This window comes from Miniopterus natalensis, chromosome 3 (assembly GCF_054644295.1).
Source record: "Miniopterus natalensis isolate mMinNat1 chromosome 3, mMinNat1.hap1, whole genome shotgun sequence".
Classification (NCBI taxonomy): domain Eukaryota; kingdom Metazoa; phylum Chordata; class Mammalia; order Chiroptera; family Miniopteridae; genus Miniopterus; species Miniopterus natalensis.
The window spans coordinates 81,736,372-81,759,425 of NC_142083.1; the positions used below are offsets into that span (position 1 = coordinate 81,736,372).

Genomic DNA, 23,054 nt, shown 5'->3' on the forward strand with positions numbered 1-23,054 from the left:
TTTCCAGAAAACTTAACTTTGCAATCTGGGTAGCTTTTTTTTTTTTTTAAAGCATTAATACCTCCAGAAAAGTTTTAAAACCTTTTCTACCCTCAAAGTGCTATAATAGAACTTTGAGGGTAGAAAAGCAGTGGAAATTTTACTTCAGTGGCAAAGTTCTTTTTAAGATATAATTAAGGTTCATTTTGTCAAAGTTTAAAAACAAAACTATAGGACATTATTGACATGTACGTTCCCTGGGGTGTGAAGACCTGAAGGAAAAGTAAAATGTCTGGTTTTACTATCTGGAAGTTAGATTGCATGTGTTGCTGCTAGATGTGTTAGGATTCCTGTTAACTGTTTTAGTCATCTGGCATGTTTCAAAAGATCACATCCTGTTTTTGTGGTACAAAAACAGCTAGAAAGCTACACTAAAGGACACTGTTCTGTTTTTTTATTACGCCCATTGTAATAGAGACCTTATAGCAGTGCCTCTGTGAAGTTGCATCTAGCTCTGGAACACTTTCCTTGAGGAACAAAATACTCCAAGAACCTGTGCTGCTTGAGCTGCTGAAATTTTTTTCACTACCCAATTTCACAAGCTGGTGTTGAAAAGTCTTCCTTCTTAAGTTGTACATAGGGAAACGGGTGGAAACCAGAAGCATTTCCCAAAGTAGAAATGTTAAGGTTTTGTTTTTAGAAATGTCACTTTTTAAAGCATAACTCAGGCCTCTCATTTGGAAGTAGATGTTTCTGTGCCTATATCAAAATTTTATACTCAGTCAATATATTCACTAGTTATGTGGCTGGTGATTGGGACCTTTTTCTTTTAATCTTCACCGGAGGATACTTTTCCCATTGCTTTTCAGAGTGTGGAAGGTGGGGGGGAATAGATTGGTTGCCTCCCACACGTGCCCCAACCGGGGCCAGGGATGGAGCCTGCAATCGAGGTACAGGCCCTTGGCTGGAATCGAACCAGGACCACAGTCGGACACTGTAACCACTGAGCCAAACCGGCCAGGGCTGGGGCCTTTTTCTTTTGAAGAGGGAGGGGAGGGCCTCACCCTCAAACTTCATAGCTTTAAAATCTCCCAAAATGGGTTCTCTAGATCAGCTCCCTGTACCTTACCTACATAATCCGTTTTCCACCCAATAGTCCCCAAAGTAGCACTTTATTGAAGAGTTCCTTTCTCTTGCAGAGGCCCCCTGCCCCTCCGTCAAGTGTTTATATGTGATCCAGAAGGTTTATTTTTCAAAGATCCTACCCTTTCTTGAAATGCCTAATGCTCCTGTGTCCAGCTTTCTGTGGTCTGTAGCTATAGTCTCTCACGTTTCTTTATGCTTTCTCTGAACTTTTAAAACAACCTGGTAGTTATCTAGATGTTTTAAAACATTTAAATTCGATGGCATAATACAGACGAGTATAAAAGGATAAAAAGCTTCGTGAGATTTCCTAAAACGGACATCTGACCACGTCAACATTTGGCATGATTTTGTTTAAGTGAAGTCAACGCACTTGTTACTTCCTTACGAAATCCTGGAGAGAAGACGCGTAAGTGCCTCAGTTCATCAAGTTCCTAAATTGCTTACGAATTCCACTGCTTACGGGAGGGTTTCTGTCTTTCCTTGGCATGGTTTCTGATGTAAGAAAGGGTCTGTCAAAAACCAGCGCCCTTGGCGAAGGAGGTCGCAGTTTCCTAATCCAAGGGCCCCACACAGACAGACCCCATAGGAGCCAGCTTCACAAATCGATGCATTTCTCCCCCCACGATTTCTCCAACTATGCCCGGATTACCTCCCCTCCCCCCAGTCAAGCTAAGGACTTTTTGGTAATGGAAAGGAAAAAAAGCAGGAAATCTACATAAATAGCTCAAAACTTCAGGAGGTGGGCACGAGTCTCCGAGTCCCAAACCTGGGCGAAACTGCTCCGCGGCTGGACCGGGGCGGCCGGGGGCGCGGCGGGGGGCGCCGGCCTGGTCCGCAGGAGGATCCCGGCCGGCCCGCCCGGCAGCACAGCGAGGTGAGGGACACATGCCCGCCCCTGCCCTCCGCCTGGCACTGCGAGGCTTATTTCTTCGAGAGCTAAATTTCAGAGCCTCCTTCGCTGCTCCGAGGTTCCGCAGACGGTCCGAGAGATACCGTGGCGGCCAATCCCGGGGATACAGAGGCCAAGACGAATCCCGAGGCGGCGGCCGTTCAACCGCTTCCGAAAGGCCCGACAGGGGCTTCGCACATCTCCTGGGCGCTGATTGGTCACTCTCTGTCCCCGCCCCCTCGGCCTTGCGCGGCCTCTCTTTCCTTTGACCTCGATTTCAAGCCATGCGCTGGGCAGCGGTTGGTCCGGCTCCCGTTCAGCTTGAGTTCCATATGCCCAATGAGGAGCGAGCTTCGCGGGGGCTGTCGGGAAAGGCGGCCGCCCTATATAAGCGGCTTGCTGGGCGTGCCGTCGCGGTGGGGTCGCCGTGTGAATCTCAGAGGGAAGAAGGTAGCGAGGCTGGATTGTGCTCACTCAGGCGGCACCTTGGGGACGATGGCGGAGGGAGATAATCGCAGCACCAACTTGCTGGTGAGTCCCGGCGCCTGCCGCAGGGGAAGCGAGCGGCACCTCTGTACCCGGCGGCTCTGCGGCCTCGTATTTATAACCAGGGGCGGCCCCGGCCCTCTCCCGGTTTCCAGGCGTAGGCGGCGACGCCTGCCCCTCCGGCTTCTTGGGTAGCTTCTGCTTGGGGCCTCTAGGCTTGACGACCCCTAACATCCCCTGGGGAAGGGGCGAGGAGGGCAAGTGATCAGTCATCGACAATACGGGTTGAGAATGTGGGAAAGGGGGGCTGTGGCAAGTCTGGGGTGTAGCCTGGGGCAGAGGGCCGCGAGGGGCCTGGCGAGCGCTTTTGGGGCCTAGGCCCCAGCCGTGTCCGGATTTCTCCTCTCTGATCTTAACCAGGGTGCCCCTTCGTCCTTTTTCCTCGTAACTGGGCAGGGGAGGAAGGTCAAAGGGCTGTTGCAGAAAATTTCTGTTAGAGCTGGCAAAGCTTAAAACGGCAGGGAAGCAGCGCGCTCACCCTAGAGAGCTGGGAGCGGGGTCCAGCCGGAAGGACAATGGAAGGTCCAGGCGTTTGTTTGGAATTTGTAAGTCTGGGGAACACAGGATGACGTTAGGATAAGCAGGGGTCCGAAGGAACTGCAGTGAGGTTGTATCACAGGCGGACAAATTTAACCTCACTAGGAATTTCCCAGCACGCTCTAGGTAAAAACGAGAGAAATCCGTGTATTTTCTACGTTCCATTTCCCCAGGGAAAGGCAGGCCACACACCACAACCACAGCGAACAGAGCGAGCAAAGAATTTAGAATTTAGTTTTTGACTTTTGATTTTCCAGTAGCCCAGGTGCTAAGGGATTAAGAGACTTTGCAGGGTGGTTTGATTGTGTGTGCATTTGTTTTTAGAAATGCATGAACGAACACACACACACACACACACAGGCACTTCTCAGTAGTCGGCCCCTGCCAGGTTCCTTTTAAGAGGATTGATCAAAGCACAAAATTGTCCAAGTTCACACAGCGATTGAAATGACAGGTCCTGGACTGGAGCTCAAGTACTCTTTCCAGGAGAGCAGTATAACTTTAAGGAGAACAAGTTTTGCCACGTTAGCTCGTCCTAGAAGTCCACTTGTCAGATTTTCAGAGAAATTTGAAGTCTAAACAAAATATCCTTATAGCTGTAAGAAGCGTTGTAGAGGAGATAAACGTGTATATTGAGCTTAAAATGCCTCATATAATTTGGTGAAAGTAGTTTTCCTTAATTGTGCAAATGGTCAACAACTAAATGATTCCATTACACAAAGAGCTATTTTAGAATTTTATTGAGTGCTGTTCAGGGGAGAGGCTTTCCTAATGGACTTAGAAGTAGGGGGTTAAATCAATAAAATGACAAAACAACAGATCAATTCTAACCACTGGAAATAAGCAAATATAAAGTGATCTAATTTTATACCGTGGGTACTGTGCTTGGTAGTGCATGACTTTGGGAAAGCAAGTTCACCATTCTTTAATTGTAAAGTGGGTCTTAATTATCCCTACCTTATGTAAAGAGTAGCCCGGTTCTTAGACTTGGAAAGTGACCATTAAATGATAGTTTTATTTTTTTTTCTCCACTGATTTCCAAAATTGATTTCTCTCCATTGGTACCAAAATTGTTGAGTTTTTTAGAAACTAACTTGTTCAAAGTAGTGATTTGGTTAACAGCTATTTTATGTACTTGGTCCCTCAAAAGAATTTAACTCTCTAGGAACCACTGAAATGTTGAGAGTAGTAAAATGATGGCTTTAAATATTGATCATGTATAGGCTGCAGAGACTGCAAGTCTGGAAGAGCAGCTGCAAGGATGGGGAGAGGTGATGCTGATGGCTGATAAAGTCCTTCGATGGGAAAGAGCCTGGTTTCCACTTGCCATCATGGGCGTGGTTTCTTTGGTGTTTCTGTAAGTCAGCTATTCAGTTACTTAAGATTGTGCTTGTTGTTAATAAGGATTCATGTAATACACAGCCTCCATTTATGGAAGTGTCTTAACTCTTTTGTAAGGTATAATCTGTACAGAATGCCTTTTCTTAGAGCAGTTTGCCCAGTTTTCACAATTTGTAGTACTTACGTAAACTCAATAACATAATGCAGTTGAATAAATCAGTGACTCTCAAATTGTTTGGCCTTAAAACCCTTACACTCCTACAAAGTATTGAAGACCCCAAAGAGCCTTTCCTCTTGGTATTCACATCATCAGCTATGTCGTCATCATGTCATGAAGCTTCCAGAAAACCACTTGTGAGAAAATTAGAATGAAAAGAGCAAATGACATCTGTGAGAACCAGAGGACTAAGTGAATAGACATCTTCAACTTAGGAAAAATGACTGTGTTTTTCTAACCTTTATTAATTTTTTTGCTTTTAAACAGGAATATCTACTACCTAGATCCATCAGTTCTGTCTGGTGTTTCCTGTTTTGTTATGTTTTTGTGCTTGGCCGACTACCTTGTTCCCATTCTGGCACCTAGAATTTTTGGCTCCAATAAATGGTAGGTGGCATGATGATTTGGCATTGTGATTTCTGAGAAGTTACCCTCTTGGCTGTGATTAGTATTCTGTAATTAACCACTGAGAAGGCCTAACCATCAGGCACCTAGGGGTTAGATTTACTGCTTTTATATGAAGAGGTGTGTTTGTTTTTTTTTAGCTCATTCATATGTTATTCATGAATTTCCAGTACTTAAATATCTCCATAGGTCTTTTGTGGTCTGGCGTTTATTTTTACTTTATTTTTTCCCTTTTTAGACCTTTTTATAAAAGTGAGGGGTTTTTTTAGGTAAACACTCCTACAAAGTATTGAAGACCCCAAAGAGCCTTTCCTCTTGGTATTTACATCATCAAGGATTGTAGAACTCATGAGCTTTATCAAGGATTGTAGAACTCATGAGCTTTCCATAAAAGTAGTACATTTACATTTTATATTTATTTCCATTGATATTTAAGATAGTATATTGATTTCACAAGTTATTTTTGAATGAATACGAAAACAGTAACTGCTAGATTTTTGTTCATTTAGCAACTATTGAATGTCTTTTATATTAGGCACTGTTCTGAGAGCTGTGAAATATTTTGCTTTTTAAGATTGGTCTTGTGTTTAAGGTTGAGAGTGCAATGGTAGCTAAACGCATAGCAAGTGCTTCGGAGTAGGTTCAAGTTTCATGTACAAGTGGGTTGTTAATTTCATTTATACCATTCTTTTAATTAGTCACTGACTGAGTTCCCAAGATATAGTTAAGTGGCTATGGATCATATGAAAGTATTTCAACTTCTCTCTGTAATGCTGTGTTTCTCACTTTTGACCCAAATAATGAGCAAAACTAGACATTGGAATAGATTTTTTTCCTCCTAGCTGCTCGTCTCCCTCAGTTGTTTAATTTGATTAGTAGTCTACTTACGCCTTTAGCTTTTTGTTCCCCTGGTAATAGCAAATTATAAAATAATCCTTAAAAGGAAGAATTTTACATGTAAGCCCTTGGATCTTTGAGAAAAATTCAGATGTTTTGGGAGAGCTTGCTTAAGTTATGGGATAAGTATATTTATTTAAAGATGTTTCCCCCATAGCAGAATGGATGAGTGTTAGGAAATGTCCTTTGAATTGAATTGTTTTCCACATGCAGTAATGAATTATGCTGCTGTTTTGAGGCAAGTCTGTAACTATGCAGTGTAAAAATTTAACAAACAGAATCAGCTTCTGACCTTGACTTTATCAGCCAGATGGCATTTTAATGTGTGCTAATTCATAATTCCTGGAGAAAAGTTTTCAGAAATAAACACCAAGTTTCATGGTAATCAGTACGTCGCTCAGTCTTATCAACAGAGCGGTTTTATTGTTTGATCTTTATGGGGAAGGAAGAACACTGCTGCATGGCCATAATCCAGCCTTGACCATGGGCAACATATAAGGTCGAATTGTTTACAGGAAGTTCCAGGGCCCAGCAGAAATCATCCTACTGTATCTCTCACTGCAGTTTCACATGGAGAAACTAGAGGAGAGAAGGCAATGTATTCCCCGAGCATCGGGCCTGCTTTTTAATAGCAGCCATTATATCTGTATAGCAAAGGTAGTACAACGGCAGTTTTACATTATAAATAAAAAAGGGCTTTCTTGGAGGATCTTTTTGAATTTTTACTGCTGTTTATATTATCCCCCAGTGGAATTAAACTTAGATTTGTTGTGTGTTGCTGCTTTGGCATCAAATGTATGAAGCCCAGTTGAGGGTAGTATTCTGGTAGTTATTGTCTTACTGAAAAGTGCTCAAATTAACTGTTTGGTAGACACTTCACATCTTCCTCAAAATAGTGGAACTCTTGTGGCCTACAACCCAGAATTCACTAGGATCTGAAAAATTATATAGGAATAGAGAAATTAATTTGTACTGATTTCTGCACAGCCTACAGTAGTATGAGTCTTTTTTCATTAACCAAATGTGGCTTTAGAACCGTAGAGTACCATTACTTTGTGGACATATGCATGTACATGTGTTTTTGTAAAACTCATTCCTGTGCTATCAAAGGCGTTTTAATGGTACAAAAACTTTTTACCTTTATAAGATAATGAAGAATCATTTTCTATTTCGATTTTCTTTAGAAGATGGCTTTTTAAATATGAGAGGATGGTGTATTTCTGTTTACTATAGAGATTTGCATACAGTGAAGGGGGAAATTCTTTTTCTAGGACCACTGAGCAGCAGCAAAGATTCCATGAAATTTGCAGCAATCTAGTAAAAACTCGACGCAGAGCTGTGGGCTGGTGGAAACGCCTCTTCACACTAAAGGAAGAAAAGCCGAAAATGGTACTTTTTTTTGTTTTGACTTATTCACATAAAGCAAAATTTTAAGATTGAATCAGTTTTTGCTTCATTGTAGTGTGTAGTATAATGATCGCCTTTTTGTTTGAGTGGTTAGAGTTTGATATTTATCATCCACTGCTTTAATTCCTTTTGAATACATTCATAAGTGCATATCTGTATTAGACTGAGTCATTAGAAGTTAAAATTATGTTTTACATTTAATTTATATTCTAGTAAAGTGAAATCCTTTTTTTCCTACTGAAATAAAGTAAAAGACATATACTTAGAAAGCATTTATTTTCTATTTAAAAAATTTATTTATTGATGAGAGATTTATGCATTTATTGGTTGACTCTTAAATGTGCCCTTACCAGGGATCAAACCCACAATCTTGGCATTTTGGGACGATGCTCTATCCAACTGAGCTACCTGCCTAGGGCTAGCATTTATTTTCTTAATTCATACGAGGTTACTATGTGAAGTTATTAATTGTAAAAGTTGTATAATTTATATTATAAACTAACTTAAATATAGAATTACAGTAGTTCTAGGAGGGAATGTATCCAAATTCTATAAAGCCAGGTCTAATGGAGTTTCCTATGGGTTTTATATAATATATAGATACTAAGTATTTTTAAAGAAAAGTGGTAATAAAAATCATTTTCCAACCTTAGTCTGTTTCTAGGAGTTGATACATTCTTATTATTTTCATTATTAGTACTTCATGACCATGATCATTTCTCTTGCTGTGGTTGCGTGGGTGGGACAGCAAGTCCACAACCTTCTTCTCACCTACCTGATAGGTAAGTCTTTTAGGACACAGGCACATCCTGGGCAGTGAAGTCTTACCAAGTTTAAGGCACTGATCAAGGAACTGTGGGAGTCTAAAAAGAAGACTAAAACCCAGGTTCTTGTTTGCAGGGAGTTTCTGGTCTTGCAGGAAATTAAGGCAAAGAACATAATAACCAGGGTAGAAAGAAATGTGCAGGAGGTAAAAATAAGCAGTATGTGTCATCTGAGGTTGGGAGGTTATGATGCCAAAGTTTCTAGAGATAAATATCAACAGATGTAATGGATTTCACATTGCTTCCTCCCATTAGTATGCCTAATAGTCTGGGAAACTACCTTCTCTAGAATATAATAACATTTAGGAAGTGAACTGCTGCCTCCTTAATTTTCTTTATTTATTTTTAAGTGACTTTCTTACTGTTGCTTCCTGGACTAAACCAACATGGAATCATTTCAAAGTACATTGGAATGGCCAAAAGGGAGATGAACAAGCTTCTTAAGCAAAAGGAAAAGAAAAACGAATAATGCATCTTCTTTATTCAGTGTGAGTAATGGAGTATACATTGTCCTTGGGAAGTTTCTGTTACCTGGATACTAAAGTGTTACAGAAGTAGCTCGTTGCTCTCACTCCTTCTGCCCTTAGTTACTAGAAATTCAGACATGGGACATAGGGCTTCATACAGTGTCTTCATGTAAAGTATATCTGGGTGCATTCTCATCAGTTGGCCTTATATGGACAATTCATTTATGAATACAACTTATTTTGATTTTTCTCACCCAGGGTTAATTGAATTTTTACTTATAGGCAACTTCCTTTAAAATAATATAGTGCTGAACTTCAATCCTTAGTACAAGTAGCAGTGACTTTGGGTAATTGTTCAAGTTGATCTTTGCTTTAGCGAGATACAAGGTGTAGTGGTCTGTGCCTATAGGAAGCTGGTTCTACCATATGCTTCCACAGTCTGCTTAAAAAAAAAAGTCTGGTTTCAAGAATGTAGAGACCAAGTTTACCACTTCCAAAGAAGAGACCAGTTAGGATTTGTTCGTCATTCTGTTTTTATACCATGGAGAAACATTCTCATGGAATAAAAGGAAACTAATTACATGCCCTAGTATGTGTTGGTTTCTCCCTTGTGCAAAACTGAGCAGTTTGTAGAAAACGTTGATCCTTCCTCAAAAATGGGGAACCTGACTGTCTTAGAGCCCTTGTCCCCTTGCACTTAGCCTTCCAGCTAGTAGGTCCCAAATGCTTTTCAATAGCAGGCTTCCAAAAGCTTGGATTTGGGCTTTTTAGCTTACTTTTAATTTCAGATTTTCAACTGTTTAAAACTAAAGTACATTAGAGCTGAAGACTTGTGCCTATGACTTTTACTCCAAGACCAGCTAATGAAGGACAAAAGCCTGTGTTTCACCAAGATTCAGAAGAAAATAATCTTACCCTACTCATTTTTCAGTTCTCATGTTATGGTAATGTTGGCTGCGTTGGTCCCCATAGGTTTGGTCTAGGAGGTGGTGACTACGCTGGCATCTAACTTTTTCCCTAGATATTTCTCTAAATACAGGGCTGTTGGTGAGAGCAAACTTGTGTAGATGATAGATGGCCTTAGGTCTATAGCGATGTTGTAACTATTGGAAAGCGTCTTAGAATCATTCTCCTTCTCAGTAGCTAGATGTTTATAGTAGTTGAAATCTGTGGAATGAACCTCTAAGGGCCGAAAATGTGACATATTTGGGAACAATTCTTAAACTCTGATTAACTAACTGTAATATAGTTCTGTGAGTTTATTGCACTGATGCTGTAAAACCTGGACCTCGTGGTATATCTGTCCTAAGTAAGTGTTGCTTTCTCCCCTTCAATATTGCTGTAAGCAGTGGCACCATGTAGCATATGTTTGAGTCTTTTAATGTTTCTTATGAAAACTATAAGCTACCTTAATTTACATGTGTTTCCTCATTGTAAATAAGCCTGTCTTCGTATCTGGATTTTTTTTTTGTATACATGTTCTACCAGTTTAACTACTTTTGTGGTTTTAATCCTGTATTATTTCTTCTACTTTGTTTTGTGAAAAGGGGAAAAATAAAAGCTGGTATCCCATTTTGTGTCCTGCTTTCTTTCTACCGTTGCCAATACAATATTTTCATGAGTGGATTTATGGATCTGATTAATGAACTACCCTGTGTGATCAATACATGTCTGTACGGTCCTCTTTAAGAACTAAGTAAAAGATTTAAATCCATTCAGCAAACATCCGGACACCATGCTCGTTGCAAAAGGAAATACAATGAATAAGCGATAACCAAAGATGATGTGTGAGCACTGGTCTGGGAGAATAGGCAGGAAGCAGCGCAGGCTCGAGGGAGAGTGCCTTCCGTGGGCACCTCTGTACCCCAGGGTACATGAGGGGCTCAGTAAGTAATTGGTGGGTGGCTTCTGTCTGTACTTTAAACCTTTTTTTACTGTTTTATCATTGGGCCTCACTGTCTATACTCGGAGTGTCCTGGGAACAGATTCAATCAAATTCAGTTTTGAGACCTACCCTGCCCCTTTCCCTCCAACAAAGTATGGATCCTTTGGAGCCTCCTGGGAGTTGGTGATGTCAGGAAAGGAAAGTCTCAACCCAAGTCGTCATAGATAGTCGCCTGATACTTGGAAATGCTGGATTTCTACCGTGCAGTTGTGATTACGTCTCAGGCCAGTTGCGGGCTTCCTTCCCACGTCAGCCTGGCTACCCAGCAGAAGTCCTGTTTTGACACTTGCTTGGCATCACCTCCAGTGGTGGTCCTATCATCCCAGAGTTCACAAAGCATTGAGGGAAGGCCATTTTGACTTGGTTGTGCCAAAAGGAGTAAAGATTTGGGAGTTTTAAGGTGATTGAATGCCACTTCATCTTCCACATGGTTGTCATTTATCCTCACCTGAGGGTACGTCTTGGTTTTAGAGAGAGGGTGAGACAGAAATAACTGTGAGAAACATCTACCACACACCCCAACTGGGGATTGAACCCGCAACCTAGGTATGTGCCCTGACTGGGAATGGAACCCTCAGCCTTTTGGTGTATGGGATGATGCTCCAACCAACTGAGCCACCTGGCCGAGGCCAGTTGCCATTTAACAATCAGATCATGACCAATCCTATTTGAAGTCCTCTTAGCAGGTTCCAGTTTGCCTACAGCATAAATCACGAAGTTGTAAGATAGTTTATGCATGGCCCTCTTCTCCAATTCCACTCTACCCTGTGTCCCAATTCCAACCCAGACATTCTGAGGTTTCTGTTCATCTTTATCCATGCCCTCCTAGTTCTTGGAGCTGTTGTAAGCCTAGAATATCTACTGCCCTTATACCCAAACGTTTTGGGATCAGGTAGACCTAGATCCAAACCTCACCAAGTTATTTCTCTAGTAGCTTAGACAAGTAACTACTTTTTTTTTTTTTTGCTTTGACTTTTAAAACAAAATTTTAAGATTGAGTCAATTTAGGATTGAACTTCGTCTTTTCATTTGTGAAATGGGGATAATGGTATAGATCTCATAGGTGTGGTATATAGTCGCATCTGTTTTGTAGGTTCAATAGTTAATCTACAGGAAGCACTTGGTGGTCATGAATTGGTAGGTAGTAGCCTTCACAGCACAGATCAAATTGCACTTGCTCTGTGGAAGCTTTAGCAACATCTCAGGCCACCTCTGCATTTCCACAGCACTTCATATTGGCATCCTATAAGGTACGTTGCCTGCTATTGTGTTAGAGTTTTGTCTCCCTTCAGGGCAGGGATATATTTTTGTCCCCTCACCACCTGTCACATGATGTTTTAATGTTTGTTCAATGAATGGATGAATGAAGTGTATGGAGATAGTGGATGCTGCTATTTTCCTATTTATAATAAGGCTCTTGAAATGGGTTTATTCACTTAACGCCCCACGTTGCTAAGGCCCTCAAGGTGAACTCCATATTTTTAGTAAACAAAACAAGTAAGCGTAGGGGAACCAGTTCTTCAAGGAAATTTTCATTTAAAAAGCAAATGGTATTTGCCCAGCTGGGCGTGGCTCAGCAGTTGAGCATCAGGATCCCTAAGATCTGGGGTCAATTCCCAGTTCCGGCACATGCTGGGGTTGCAGGCTTGATCCCCAGTAGGGGACGTGCAGGAGGCAGCTGATCAATGACTCATCATTGATGTTTCTCTCTCTCCCTCTCCCTTCCTCTCTGAGATCAATAAAGATATATTTAAAAAAAAGAAAAAGCAAATGGTACTTTTGTAATGTTTATGTAACCAGGAAATTCTATATCCCTGAGATATCCAAATTGGGAGCTTTACTTTCCTGGAGTTCACTTAGGATTTAAGAAGTGGGGGCGTGGTAGGCAGAGGCTTTATACTAATGAATGTTAATCTCTTTTATGGATTATTTCATTTATCCTCACAGCAACTTCAAGTGATTGGTAGAATCACCCCCATTTTACAGATGGGAAAACTGATTTGCCCATAATTTATTCATTTATTGCCTGGATATATGTATATATAATCTCCAGGGCCTACGATGTGCCAGATAGCTTCTCTGGAAGCTGTGAGTACAGTGGCAAACAAAACTAAGTCCCTGCTTGCTAGGAACTTAATGGGGACAGAAATGCAGTTCCAGTTTTCAGGTGGTAAGTGCTATAGAGAAAAATTAAGCAGGGCCATGGGGTTGGAGGTACAGCTAGGAGGTCCTATGTGTGTGCGGCCAGGCGACCTGGGGAAGCTATGTTCAGATGACAGTGAAATGCAAAGGCTCTGAGGTTCAGCATGCTTGGGAGTGTCTGAGGAAAGGCCAGCCTTGGGGGGTGAGGTCTGGTGTGTGGTGCAAGGAGGCAGGTGTGCACTTCAGGGAGGGCCTTGTCAGCTTCGTAAGGAATTTGCATTTGATGGGAGACCTTGGAAGGTGCTCGATCTGACCGGTTTTCGGTTTGAAAATTTCATTCTGGCAGCCAAAAGACAAGGATGGGGGGTGGGCAAGGGCGGAAGCAGTGAGGTGGGGAACTTCCAGGGAGGGAGTGGGGTAGGTTCACTCCCTGCCAGGTGATTAGCAGCCCGGGCTTCGAGCAGTAGGTACAGCTCCCTTCCCGTGGTCAAAATGTGCTGAGCATCTACGTGACAGATGTGACAGATGTGCGAGCCCTCTGTCACCATTATCCCATGTGCCCCTCCCAATAACTTTTAAGAGGCAGCAGGTATTATTATTATTATCCTCGGTTTATATGTGGAGAAAGTTCAGAGAGGATAAGAAACGTATAAATTGGTTCTTCTCCGGGCGCAGAAGGGCAGGTAAAAGCCACCGGCTCCGGATCCTGAGTGTTTATGTCCGGACATTTGTGGCTTTCTTCCAAAATGGGTCTGCCAGAACTCGAAAGAAACGCCTGGAGCCCTACTAAATAACGTCTAGGATTTAGCGAGAGACAAAAAGGAAGCGCCGAGTAACACCCATACCTTTGACCGCTCTGAAAATGCAGACACGCTTCCAACCGCAGGACGGAAGCGCACGGGGAGCAGAGCGAGCCGCCCGCCCAGCGCGCGCCGCCCCCACAGAGGCCACTACCGAGCTCGGCCGCTCCTTCCCGAGGCGCTATAGATACGCGACATTAAAATGCAGTCTAAATGCTGAACAGTTACTGCAATAAAAATTAGCAAATACCTAGGCCCTTGCCGGTTTTTAATCTTTTCAGATTAAGGCCTGCAAGGGAGCGGAACCACGGCCTAGCGCCCAGCCCCGCCCTCCGCTACCCGCAGCCTCACCTGGGAAGGTGGGTCCCGCCTACTCCCCGCTGCCCACCCCCGACGGGGCTCCGCCCTTTCCCCGCCTCCTTCCACGAGGCAGGGCTTTTTTTCCTCTTCCCCGCCCCCTGGAGGTGCTTTGAAAATCTCGCGATAGCCTGCCCGCTTCCCATAACTCCGTGTGCTCGCCCCTCCCGCCCTCTTTCCGCCATCTTTCCGTGCCGGTGAGTACGTTTCTGAGCGATCCAGCACTATCCGTTCGCTATCGGCGCCATCCTACAGTCTGATACTCAACTTCTGTGCTCTGCGAGGATGCCGGGCCATGTCCGGGCCGGGAGTATTGGCCTTGAGGGGGTCTGGGCAGGCGGAGGGGAGAACCATGCTCGGTCTCCCCACGCTCAACACCCTGGGGAGCGGGCCTGCAGCACTGGCGGGAACCGGAGCTTTACACCGCCCGAGAGGCGGTCGTCCCGGTTTGGTCGGCGGCGCCAGGATCTTCCCCATGGCGGCTGAGGCAGCGCCTCGGTTCCGGGCGGCGGGGACGGTGGCCGTCGTGGGCCGCGCATGACTGCGGACGCGCTGGGAGCTAGCGAGGCAGGGGACGCTCAGCCGGGAATACGCCCAGGGGTGGCGGCTTGCGCGGAGCTCACCTGGGTCTTCAGTGCTTGGGGTTTCCCCGCAGGCACTGTGGAGAGTGAGGAAGCAGGTTGGATCCCCACTCTTGGCGCTTAAAACATGACTTGGACTCCATCGTTAGCTTTCCGAAACTTTCCCAAACTTGGTTAGAGGAGCGGCTGGTGCCCGCTGGGGTAGAGTCCGTGCCCGTGCATGTAAAACGCTCCCGTTCGCCCCCGTGTCTACGCTTGCTGTTGGACACAATGTTAGATGGCACAAAGACGGACGTTTTATCTTCAGTAGTTACGGGTGTTGGGTGGGCAGTGGTACCTTTTGTGTGTTAGGACAGGGCTGACGTTGAGTGAGTTGGTTTAAAGGACAGGTTAATAGTGCTGCTGGGTTTCAGACGCGAGGGAAACATTGTCAGCGACTCGCAGGGCCTGTTCCGAGTGACTGACCGACCGTGTGTGATATTTTCGTTTAGGGAGCTGTCGCTGGGGATACTGGGGAGAACCAGGCTGCTTAAGAGATTGGAAAACTTTGTCATTATAGAGGCAGGGGGGAAAAGGGGTGTGGGGTGACTGGGCGCCTGTTGATGCTGGCAGTGACGGTGAAACTCTTGTTTTGTGTTCCCGGAGCAGCCATAATGGTGCGCATGAACGTCCTGGCCGATGCTCTGAAGAGTATCAACAATGCCGAGAAGAGAGGCAAGCGCCAGGTTCTCATTAGGCCGTGCTCCAAAGTCATCGTCCGGTTTCTAACTGTGATGATGAAGCATGGTAAGTGTTGCTGTAATTTTATGTTTTGACGTAAAAAGATATTTAAGGAATCGATCCTGTAGAGCTTGTGGGCCAGAGGACTGGGTAGATGGGGGAGCCAGACGTTTGCCAATACCTGGGGAGTACTTGCATTGGACTTGGCCGCTGTGGGTGGGATAGTTCGGGAAGGTGATGTTCAAGGGACACTGAGGACTGTTGAAAGGATGGATGAAGTTTGTGACTTGCTTTGGTAGGTGTTTGGGAGTTAAAATGGCCCTTCAGTTGCAATATGTCATTGGAAGGGCTCCTGAATTTTTCTAAGAGCTGCTTAGGACGGAAAGGATTGTTGCATGTCTTGGGCAGAAGGTAGCCTTGGGGAGTGGGAATGTATGAAGGGGCAAGGGGGAAATAATTCACTTTGAAGAATTGCAGGGTGGGTTTTGGGTGCTGCCCCCTGAATTTTAAATATTTATTAGGCTGTAAAAATTAGTTCTGATACAGAGCAACTGTCTTTCCCTAAACTGCATAGAGAAATAATAACAAAAGAAAGAATCTAATAGGCAAACAGCAGGCGTACTAGTACAGCATAAATATTCAAGTCTGTCAAATTGCTGTCTGCCATTTAATACAGTTATGTTCTGTAGGTTACATTGGCGAATTTGAAATTATTGATGACCACAGAGCTGGGAAAATTGTTGTGAACCTCACAGGCAGGTTGAACAAGGTAAGACTTCATTATTTTCCACATTTAAGAATGATCTAAAATGGTGTTGATGTGTTGTAATTGCCCTTGTAAAACTGAATGGTGGTGTTGTGCTTGTTTTACCTAGTTAGGTGAAGACTGTCACTTTAGGAATTGATTAAAATCTTTAAATTTTATATCACATTTTACTTCCATTTGTTCTCCAGGGTTGCACTTGCCCTAGAATTGTTGACCTAGTGTTTGTGAAGTATGGGGCTGTGTGAAGGGAGATACAGGAGGGTTGGGGTGAAACTGGTGGTACTGGTAATTGAATCTACTCTGGTACACTGCCTGCCTCACTAGCTTGAACTTGGGTGGCCAAAGCCACTAATGCTCTCAGTGTAAACTTTTGTCCTTCCTCTCTTTTGGTGAGTGTTGGGTTTTTTAAGCAGAATGGGGTTCTCTAACAATATTAATATTTTTGCTGGCATAAGCTGTACGTGTGTCTTTGAGGTCTGTGTTCCCTTTGAGTTGTCAGCATAACCTAGTGGATCTTTTTGATTCATTTGACTTTGTGGATTAACTGATTGCAGGTATTTGGGGGGCAGGTGTCTGTAAGCTAGTCAGGGGCCCTGAGCTGCCAGCCTGCTTTCTGTGTTCTGTTTGTAGCTTTCAGATTTGCAGGGAGTCTGAGATCCTGCAGTTCAATACAGATTGGGGGCGGGGTTTGGGGAAGGGGGAAATTGAGTCCTAGTTATAGGCAGAGGTCAGATTGATTGGTAAGGTTATTTCTTGTCCAACAGTTTCTTTTACAAAGTTGCTCCCTGTAGAGTGAACTTGCTTTGTGTGTGGGTAGATACTTAGTGTTTGATGAAAACTACTGAATGTGAAGCCTTTATGAGATTTAAAGGATTGTCAGGGGTAACTTTGAGTATGTCTTGTCTTGTTCTAGTTGTAACTATTAGATCACAAGCCCAAGGTAAGATTTAGATTCACTGTTGAAGTAGAAGATTAAGTGTGTTACTGAAGTAGGTGTGTCAGTGTTTTTTTTCTATTTTCAGGAGTCAGGAAGCTGAGATCTGAACTGTGCTCAAGGTCTCTCAGCTCCTTAGTAACCAGTGGGAAACAGATAGTTTTATAGCACATCTTAAAACTGTCCTGCAGAAGATAAAATTTATGTTAAATTTTTTTAAAACCAAAATTTAAGTTGGAGAAGCGCTGTGTACCAAATTCCTCTTGAACATTCACTGTACATAACAGCTTGAGAAGTTAGTTTGAACAGAGCGTTTCCCTAATGGAACTCATTTGTGGCCCCTTGTTCTGTGGTATGCTAGTTTGACGAATTCTGGCTCAGAGATAGTTGAAATCCAGGCCCTGCCACTTAGGTGTCTGACTTTGGGCAAAACCAACTTCAGTTTTCAGTTTTTCTGAATTTCAGTCTTTGTCATGTTACTTGTTTCCTTCATGCAAGAGATAGATGTACCCTTACTGTGCAAATGGGCTGGGAGAAAGGGTAGTTTTAAAGACTCTGATTAAGAAATTCTGACTTTGATCCCATCCTCTTAAGATTCATCTGGTTTGGGAAGGGTGTGCTGATTTAATTCCACTAGCTGATTGAGAGCATTTTTTTCTGCTGGAATAAAAAACCTGGGTGCTGTGGCATGGAGGCCTCAGAAGGGTCTTTCACTGTAGGTTGCTTGGAGAAAGAACTGGTTTTCTTAATTTTTCCATCCAGTGTGGGATTGCCCTTGCCAGTCAAGTGACATCATAGCTGATAGGATAATGTTAAAAAAGGAGTACCTGAGTAGGCTTCCTAGGTAGGGCAGTTGGGCCTGCGAGGCCCATTTTTAGTTTCTTTGGGTTCAGATCTCTACCTAGGGAAGTTTGACTGCACCAAAACTTGAATAAGTTCTGACCTCATAATTTCCTTTAGTTTACTGTTAAGCATCTTGGAATTTTTAAATAAATGATTGTCTACCTGCTTTCTTAGCCTTCTGGTGTTTATACGTTGTTCTCACATGATCATTTCTTGTGTGTAAACAAACAGTGAGAGCCTGTCTGCAGTGATGTTTTTAGGTGTGCTAGTGATTTATAGAGTGCTCATATGAGCAGGGGGTCATGTTGGTCTCTAAAGGTTTTTGATCTCCCCGGCTTCCATCTTTAAAACCCAGTTGATTTAGTCAGACCTAGTATGAACCCATGGGTGGACTCATGTAGCTTGTTAGTGGATGTTTGAACATGTATTATGTTTTAGGATTTGTATATGATCGAGTGATTGAAGTATTGTGCTTTGACTCTTGGAGAGCTGTCACTGGGAGGACAGTTGCTGTGTCTCAGTAGCAAACAGGTGGGATAATGTTAAGAACTCTGTTCTTTCTGCTTCCCATTCATTTTGTCAGGTTAGTTTGGGAAAGTTTGCCTGGGGTCGTAGGATAGCATTCCTCAGAAATATTTAGTGGTACTTCATTGCTATGGAGCAGTGTTCTTAGATTTTGGTTTCGTGCCTGTGGAGTTTCTTCTTAGAAATTCTAATATTTTGCATAGTTAGTGTATAGGTGAAGGATTTTAGACCCTACATATTTATTTTAGCCTTACTGTGTAAAAAAGTTTTGACTACAACTTTATTCCTCTAAGACTTTGTTTTGCGACAGCTTTGCAGCCCATGGGGGGATGGTGCATGCTGGTGACCTGACCCTGCTGTGTATTGCCTGTGCTCTCCCTCCTTAATTGACTTTCTCAATACTTTGCCTTTTCTCCCTGGGCTGGCATTGTCATAATTCTGTGTATTTTTCAAATGGCATTTATATCAAATACTGCACAGAATAGTTACCCATTAAATTTTGAGTTGGTTGGTTTATATAACTGTTCAGCAATTATAAATACTGTTCTTTGTTACTGTTTTTCTGTTATTGGTTAAGTATTAACAGTGTTTTATGTTATGCTTTTACAGTGTGGAGTAATCAGCCCCAGATTTGATGTGCAACTCAAAGATCTAGAAAAATGGCAGAACAACCTGCTTCCGTCCCGTCAGTTTGGGTGAGTTGATTTTCCTCATTTAAAATAAATTAATGTTAAGGATTGCTATGGTGCAATTTGACGAACTGAGTTTGTTTGTTTGTTTGTTTGTTTGTTACAGCAGTAGGAATAGTCTTCATTCCCAGTCAGCTTGGCTCAAGGATTTAGCTCATGCGTTGCTGTATTTCATGTGTTCATGTGTTCGTGTTAGGATTCAGATTCTGAGAAGCATGTGAGAGCTGAGGCTGAGAGATAGCAGATTTGTGTCCCCTTTAATGTCTGCTTTTGGTTCAGGGCATATAGTTCATGTTTATGTTTGATGTGATCCCCTTCTATAGCCAAATCACTTCTGAGCTCTAGGCCTTGGGGGAAACTCAATTTGAAAATCTTGATCTTTGGTAAGAGACTGATTTCAAATCCTTGTTTTCCTACTCTAAAGCTATGACTCTTGGGCAAATTATAGCCTTGATATCTTTATCTATAAAAATGGGAAAAGTTCTGTTACCACCTGATTTAATTCTGTTAAAGCACTTTAGGGTCTGGCACAGCACTTTTTCTGTGGTTATGAACTTAAGCCCCCCCCCCACCTGTTTGGTGATGTGGGTGGATATACTCCCACTTCATGATTCCTGTATAACAGGTATAGTGTTAGGAGCCGGTCATTTCTGATTATAATTATGATACTAATTTTAATGCCTCACAGTTGGCATGTATTATGTGTCTTACCTTGACCCCATAGTAACTGACAAGATAAGCCAGGTGGGACTCCCATTGTCCAGGTGGCTGTCTGTACGGTAGTTTGCCTGTGATCATACGTACAGCAAGTGGCAGAAACATTTCCATGCTTTAAACTCCATGTTGCCTTACCTGAGAGCAGAAAGTGACGTTCTGAAGATGAGGAGTGCAGTCTTTGTTTTCAGTTAAGCCTAATAGAGTTATTTCTTACTGTTAGCTCAGGGCAGAGCTGTATGAGTGTGTGTGGCTGAGGTCTCTGGATTTGACTCTTTTGGTTCCAGAAGTCATGCCTATGCATGGCCAGCTTGTGGAGTCAGTGTTAGCCTCTGTGTGTTGCTTTTTTGTACCAGAAATTGGCTTTATTTTGAATTATTTAGGGGAAAACTCACCAGCATTTTTTTTTTAACTCTCCATAGTTTCATTGTGCTGACAACCTCTGCGGGCATCATGGACCATGAAGAAGCAAGACGAAAACACACGGGAGGGAAAATCCTGGGATTCTTTTTCTAGGGATGTAATACATATATGCAAATAAAATGCCTCAGTGGACTCTGGTGCTTCACTCGGTCGTTTTGAATGTGACAGCAGAGTAGCAAGAGCTCCTGTGGCAGTGTGCAGCCTTTGTTAATTGGTGAATGCTGTTTCCCTGAAGTGAATAAGAAGGCCTTGACTTGTGACAACTCATCCATCATGCTCATGGCCCAGCAGAGGAAGGCGCCTGGCCCTGGATGGTTGAATATGGGTTGGGGCCCAGGTGGTGAAGCTGTCCCTTTCTGGAGTCTTATGTCAGCCCTGGAAAGAATGGTGCTTTTCCTCTTTATAGCTTGACAATAGTACTCATTTCATGTACTGTTGTTAACTGCCCTGAAAATATATGGTTGATTAATTGTAAGTAAGTGCTTAATAAGGAAACAAGGACCTCTAGAGCCCACAGCTCACTAAGACTCATCTCAAAGTAAATTTGGATGGCATGTCAGCAACATTTTAGCCATGTGTTCGTAAAATGGCATTTTAAAAACTAGTTCTGTAAACCTGTCACAAGTTTATTTCTGGGGTTGAGGTGAATGAGTTTGCTGGACCACTTTACCCGGGAAATGCTTATAAAGAGCTCAACCACCAAAGAGGACAGGGTGCTTCTTTGAAATAGACCAGGTTTCCACTCCCCTTTTTATAGCATTTTGTATTACGTTAAAATTTTAACGTAATTGATTCAAAATGGAATTTTACTCTGTAATAAGTCTTTGAAATCATGTATATTGTACATTTATTTACACTTAAAGCACACCTTATTTGGGACTAACCACTTTTAATAACCACATGTGGCTCGTGTTCTGTATTGGACAGCACAAATTAGCCTCGATTTTTGGTAGGCCTGTGGGTCTAGCCAAGTAGAGTAGAGTGGGATGTGGGCAGGATTCAGGTCACTGTCCTGGCACCCAGTTCCCCCCTTTTTATGTTTTAAGTGATGTAATAGGCAGTGGGAGTGCTGAAGACCACACAAGATAAGCGAAGGAAGGCAGTTAAATATGATTAAGAGAATGGACTTGGGAGTCAAACACTGGCCTTTCATTAACTGTGATCTTGGGCCAGTTGCCTTGCCTGTGCATCAGTTTCCTCACCTTCAATACAGGGATAATAGTAGTACTTCCTATAGCAGTTGTGAAGATTAAATATAATGATTGTGAAGTGCTGGAGTGGTAATTAAAATAGAGCTGCCTGCAAAATACTCAGGTTCTCCCCTTGCCAAGCACATGCACTTTCCATGTGACTAATTCTGGCCAGTGAAGGAGCTATGAGCAGAAGTGGGATGTGTTGCTTCCAGGCTGAAGCATTTAGTGGCTGGTGTGAGATCTACCTCTTGACTTTCTGCCATGGTGATGGGCTCTGTGCCAGAGGACAGCTGCTCCATTAGCCTAGACCTGGGGGTGAGGGTGACAATGCAGAGGTCCAGCCACCCAGGAGGTCACCTGTGGATTCAGGTTTGTTACTAACCTGATACAGATGCTTAGAGCAGCCTCTGACATTAGGGCTTCAGCTACAAAAGAAGGATGAGATTTAAGGATGACCGTTGAATGGCGCTCGGGAGACTATCCATGGCACCCTGTTCTCGGGGTGGCTTTTTCCATTACCTTCCATTTTCCTTCTCTTCCATGCATCCACCTGGCTCTCAGATACTCCCAACTCTCAGCCCTCTGACACAGCTCTTAAGCCCTTGGATGGAGCACCTGTGTAAAACCATGTTGATACCTTAGGATATTTTGAACTGGGAAATGTGAGGTTTTTCTCTTGAAAATGGTGGAAATTGTAAAATAAGAACTGTGAGTTATGTTTATTGTCATAATTTCTGCCATGTGGAAATGGCAGTTGGAGTGATTACAAAGAGGAATAAATGTTCATGAACAATACAGAAGAGACGGATCAGGTACTCATGGGTTTGAGTCTAGGCTTCCAGTTGTTCCTGAGGTGCACCTACACCCCTGCCTTCCCGTATTTGTACTCTGAGCAAGGAATAACACCCTTTTTAAACAGAGTACTAGTTTGTCCTAAATTTAAATTTACTGGTTTGAGCTACATTCTAGTCACTTGTAGACTAACACAGCTCTTCCAGCTCTTTTCACTGATCTGCTCTAGGACTTCTTGGGGATAAATCTTGTCACCTGTCAAATGGGGGCTGGACTATTGGTCCTATCCTGCCTTATTAGTCAGTGTTCTTAGTTGCAAAAAAGAAACTAAACCACTTTAGCTAGTTTAAATTATTGAAGGATATAAGATAACCCAGAATCTGTGAAAGGGCCAGATAATTAGTTTGGAGGCTTTGCAACGGGATGGTGTCTCCATGATCCCTCTGGCCCAGTCCAGTGGAGAATTCTGCTGCAGCTAGGTCAAGACTCCACAATTCCCTCTGTGATCCTACATCCCTAACATGCTCCTGAGCTCTGCTATTGCCCCTGCTGTTTCTGGAGGCTTGAGGTTTCTTTATTGCCCTTACTGGAATAACTGGTACTATTGACATTGTGGGTTGAATAATTCTTTGTTGGGGTGGGGGCTGTCCTGTGCATTCTAGCATGTTTAGCAACATTCTTGGCCTCTCCACATTAGATGTCTCCAGCCCTAGCTGGTTTAGCTCAGTAGTTACAGCACTGGCCTCTGGACTGAAGATTCTGCTCAAGGGCACGTAGCTGGGTTGCAGGTTTGATCCCTGGCCCCGGTTGGGGCGAGTGAGGGAAGCAACCAATTGATGTATCTCTCTCACATCAGTGTTTCTCTCTCTCTGTCTCTCCCCCTCCCTTCCATTCTTTCTAAAAAATCAATAGAAAAAATATCCTCAGGTGAGGATTAACAACAAAAAATGTCTCCAGACATCGCAAAATTTCCCC

At 43.2% G+C, this 23,054-nt stretch overlaps 2 protein-coding genes across 3 annotated transcripts; both read left to right on the plus strand.

Moving 5' to 3' along the window:
- Window positions 1-2,446: 2,446 nt before the first annotated feature.
- ARL6IP1 (ARL6 interacting reticulophagy regulator 1) lies at window positions 2,447-10,227 on the plus strand. Of its 2 annotated transcripts, none has more exons than XM_087815638.1 (6): window positions 2,447-2,545; window positions 4,321-4,454; window positions 4,923-5,042; window positions 7,229-7,346; window positions 8,062-8,150; window positions 8,539-10,227. In XM_087815638.1, exons 1-6 carry the CDS (start codon window positions 2,510-2,512, stop codon window positions 8,630-8,632), a joined length of 591 nt encoding a protein of 196 aa, XP_087671764.1. In that variant the 5' UTR covers window positions 2,447-2,509; the 3' UTR covers window positions 8,633-10,227. The 2 variants fall into 2 exon arrangements, with proteins under 2 accessions (XP_087671764.1, XP_016051743.1); XM_016196257.2 differs by having other exon boundaries at window positions 8,062-8,146.
- Window positions 10,228-14,040: 3,813 nt separating this feature from the next.
- Window positions 14,041-20,226, plus strand: RPS15A (ribosomal protein S15a). Its single transcript, XM_016196256.2, has 5 exons — window positions 14,041-14,096; window positions 15,129-15,266; window positions 15,890-15,969; window positions 18,878-18,963; window positions 20,094-20,226. Exons 2-5 carry the CDS (start codon window positions 15,134-15,136, stop codon window positions 20,185-20,187), a joined length of 393 nt encoding a protein of 130 aa, XP_016051742.1. The 5' UTR covers window positions 14,041-14,096; window positions 15,129-15,133; the 3' UTR covers window positions 20,188-20,226.
- Window positions 20,227-23,054: the final 2,828 nt, after the last annotated feature.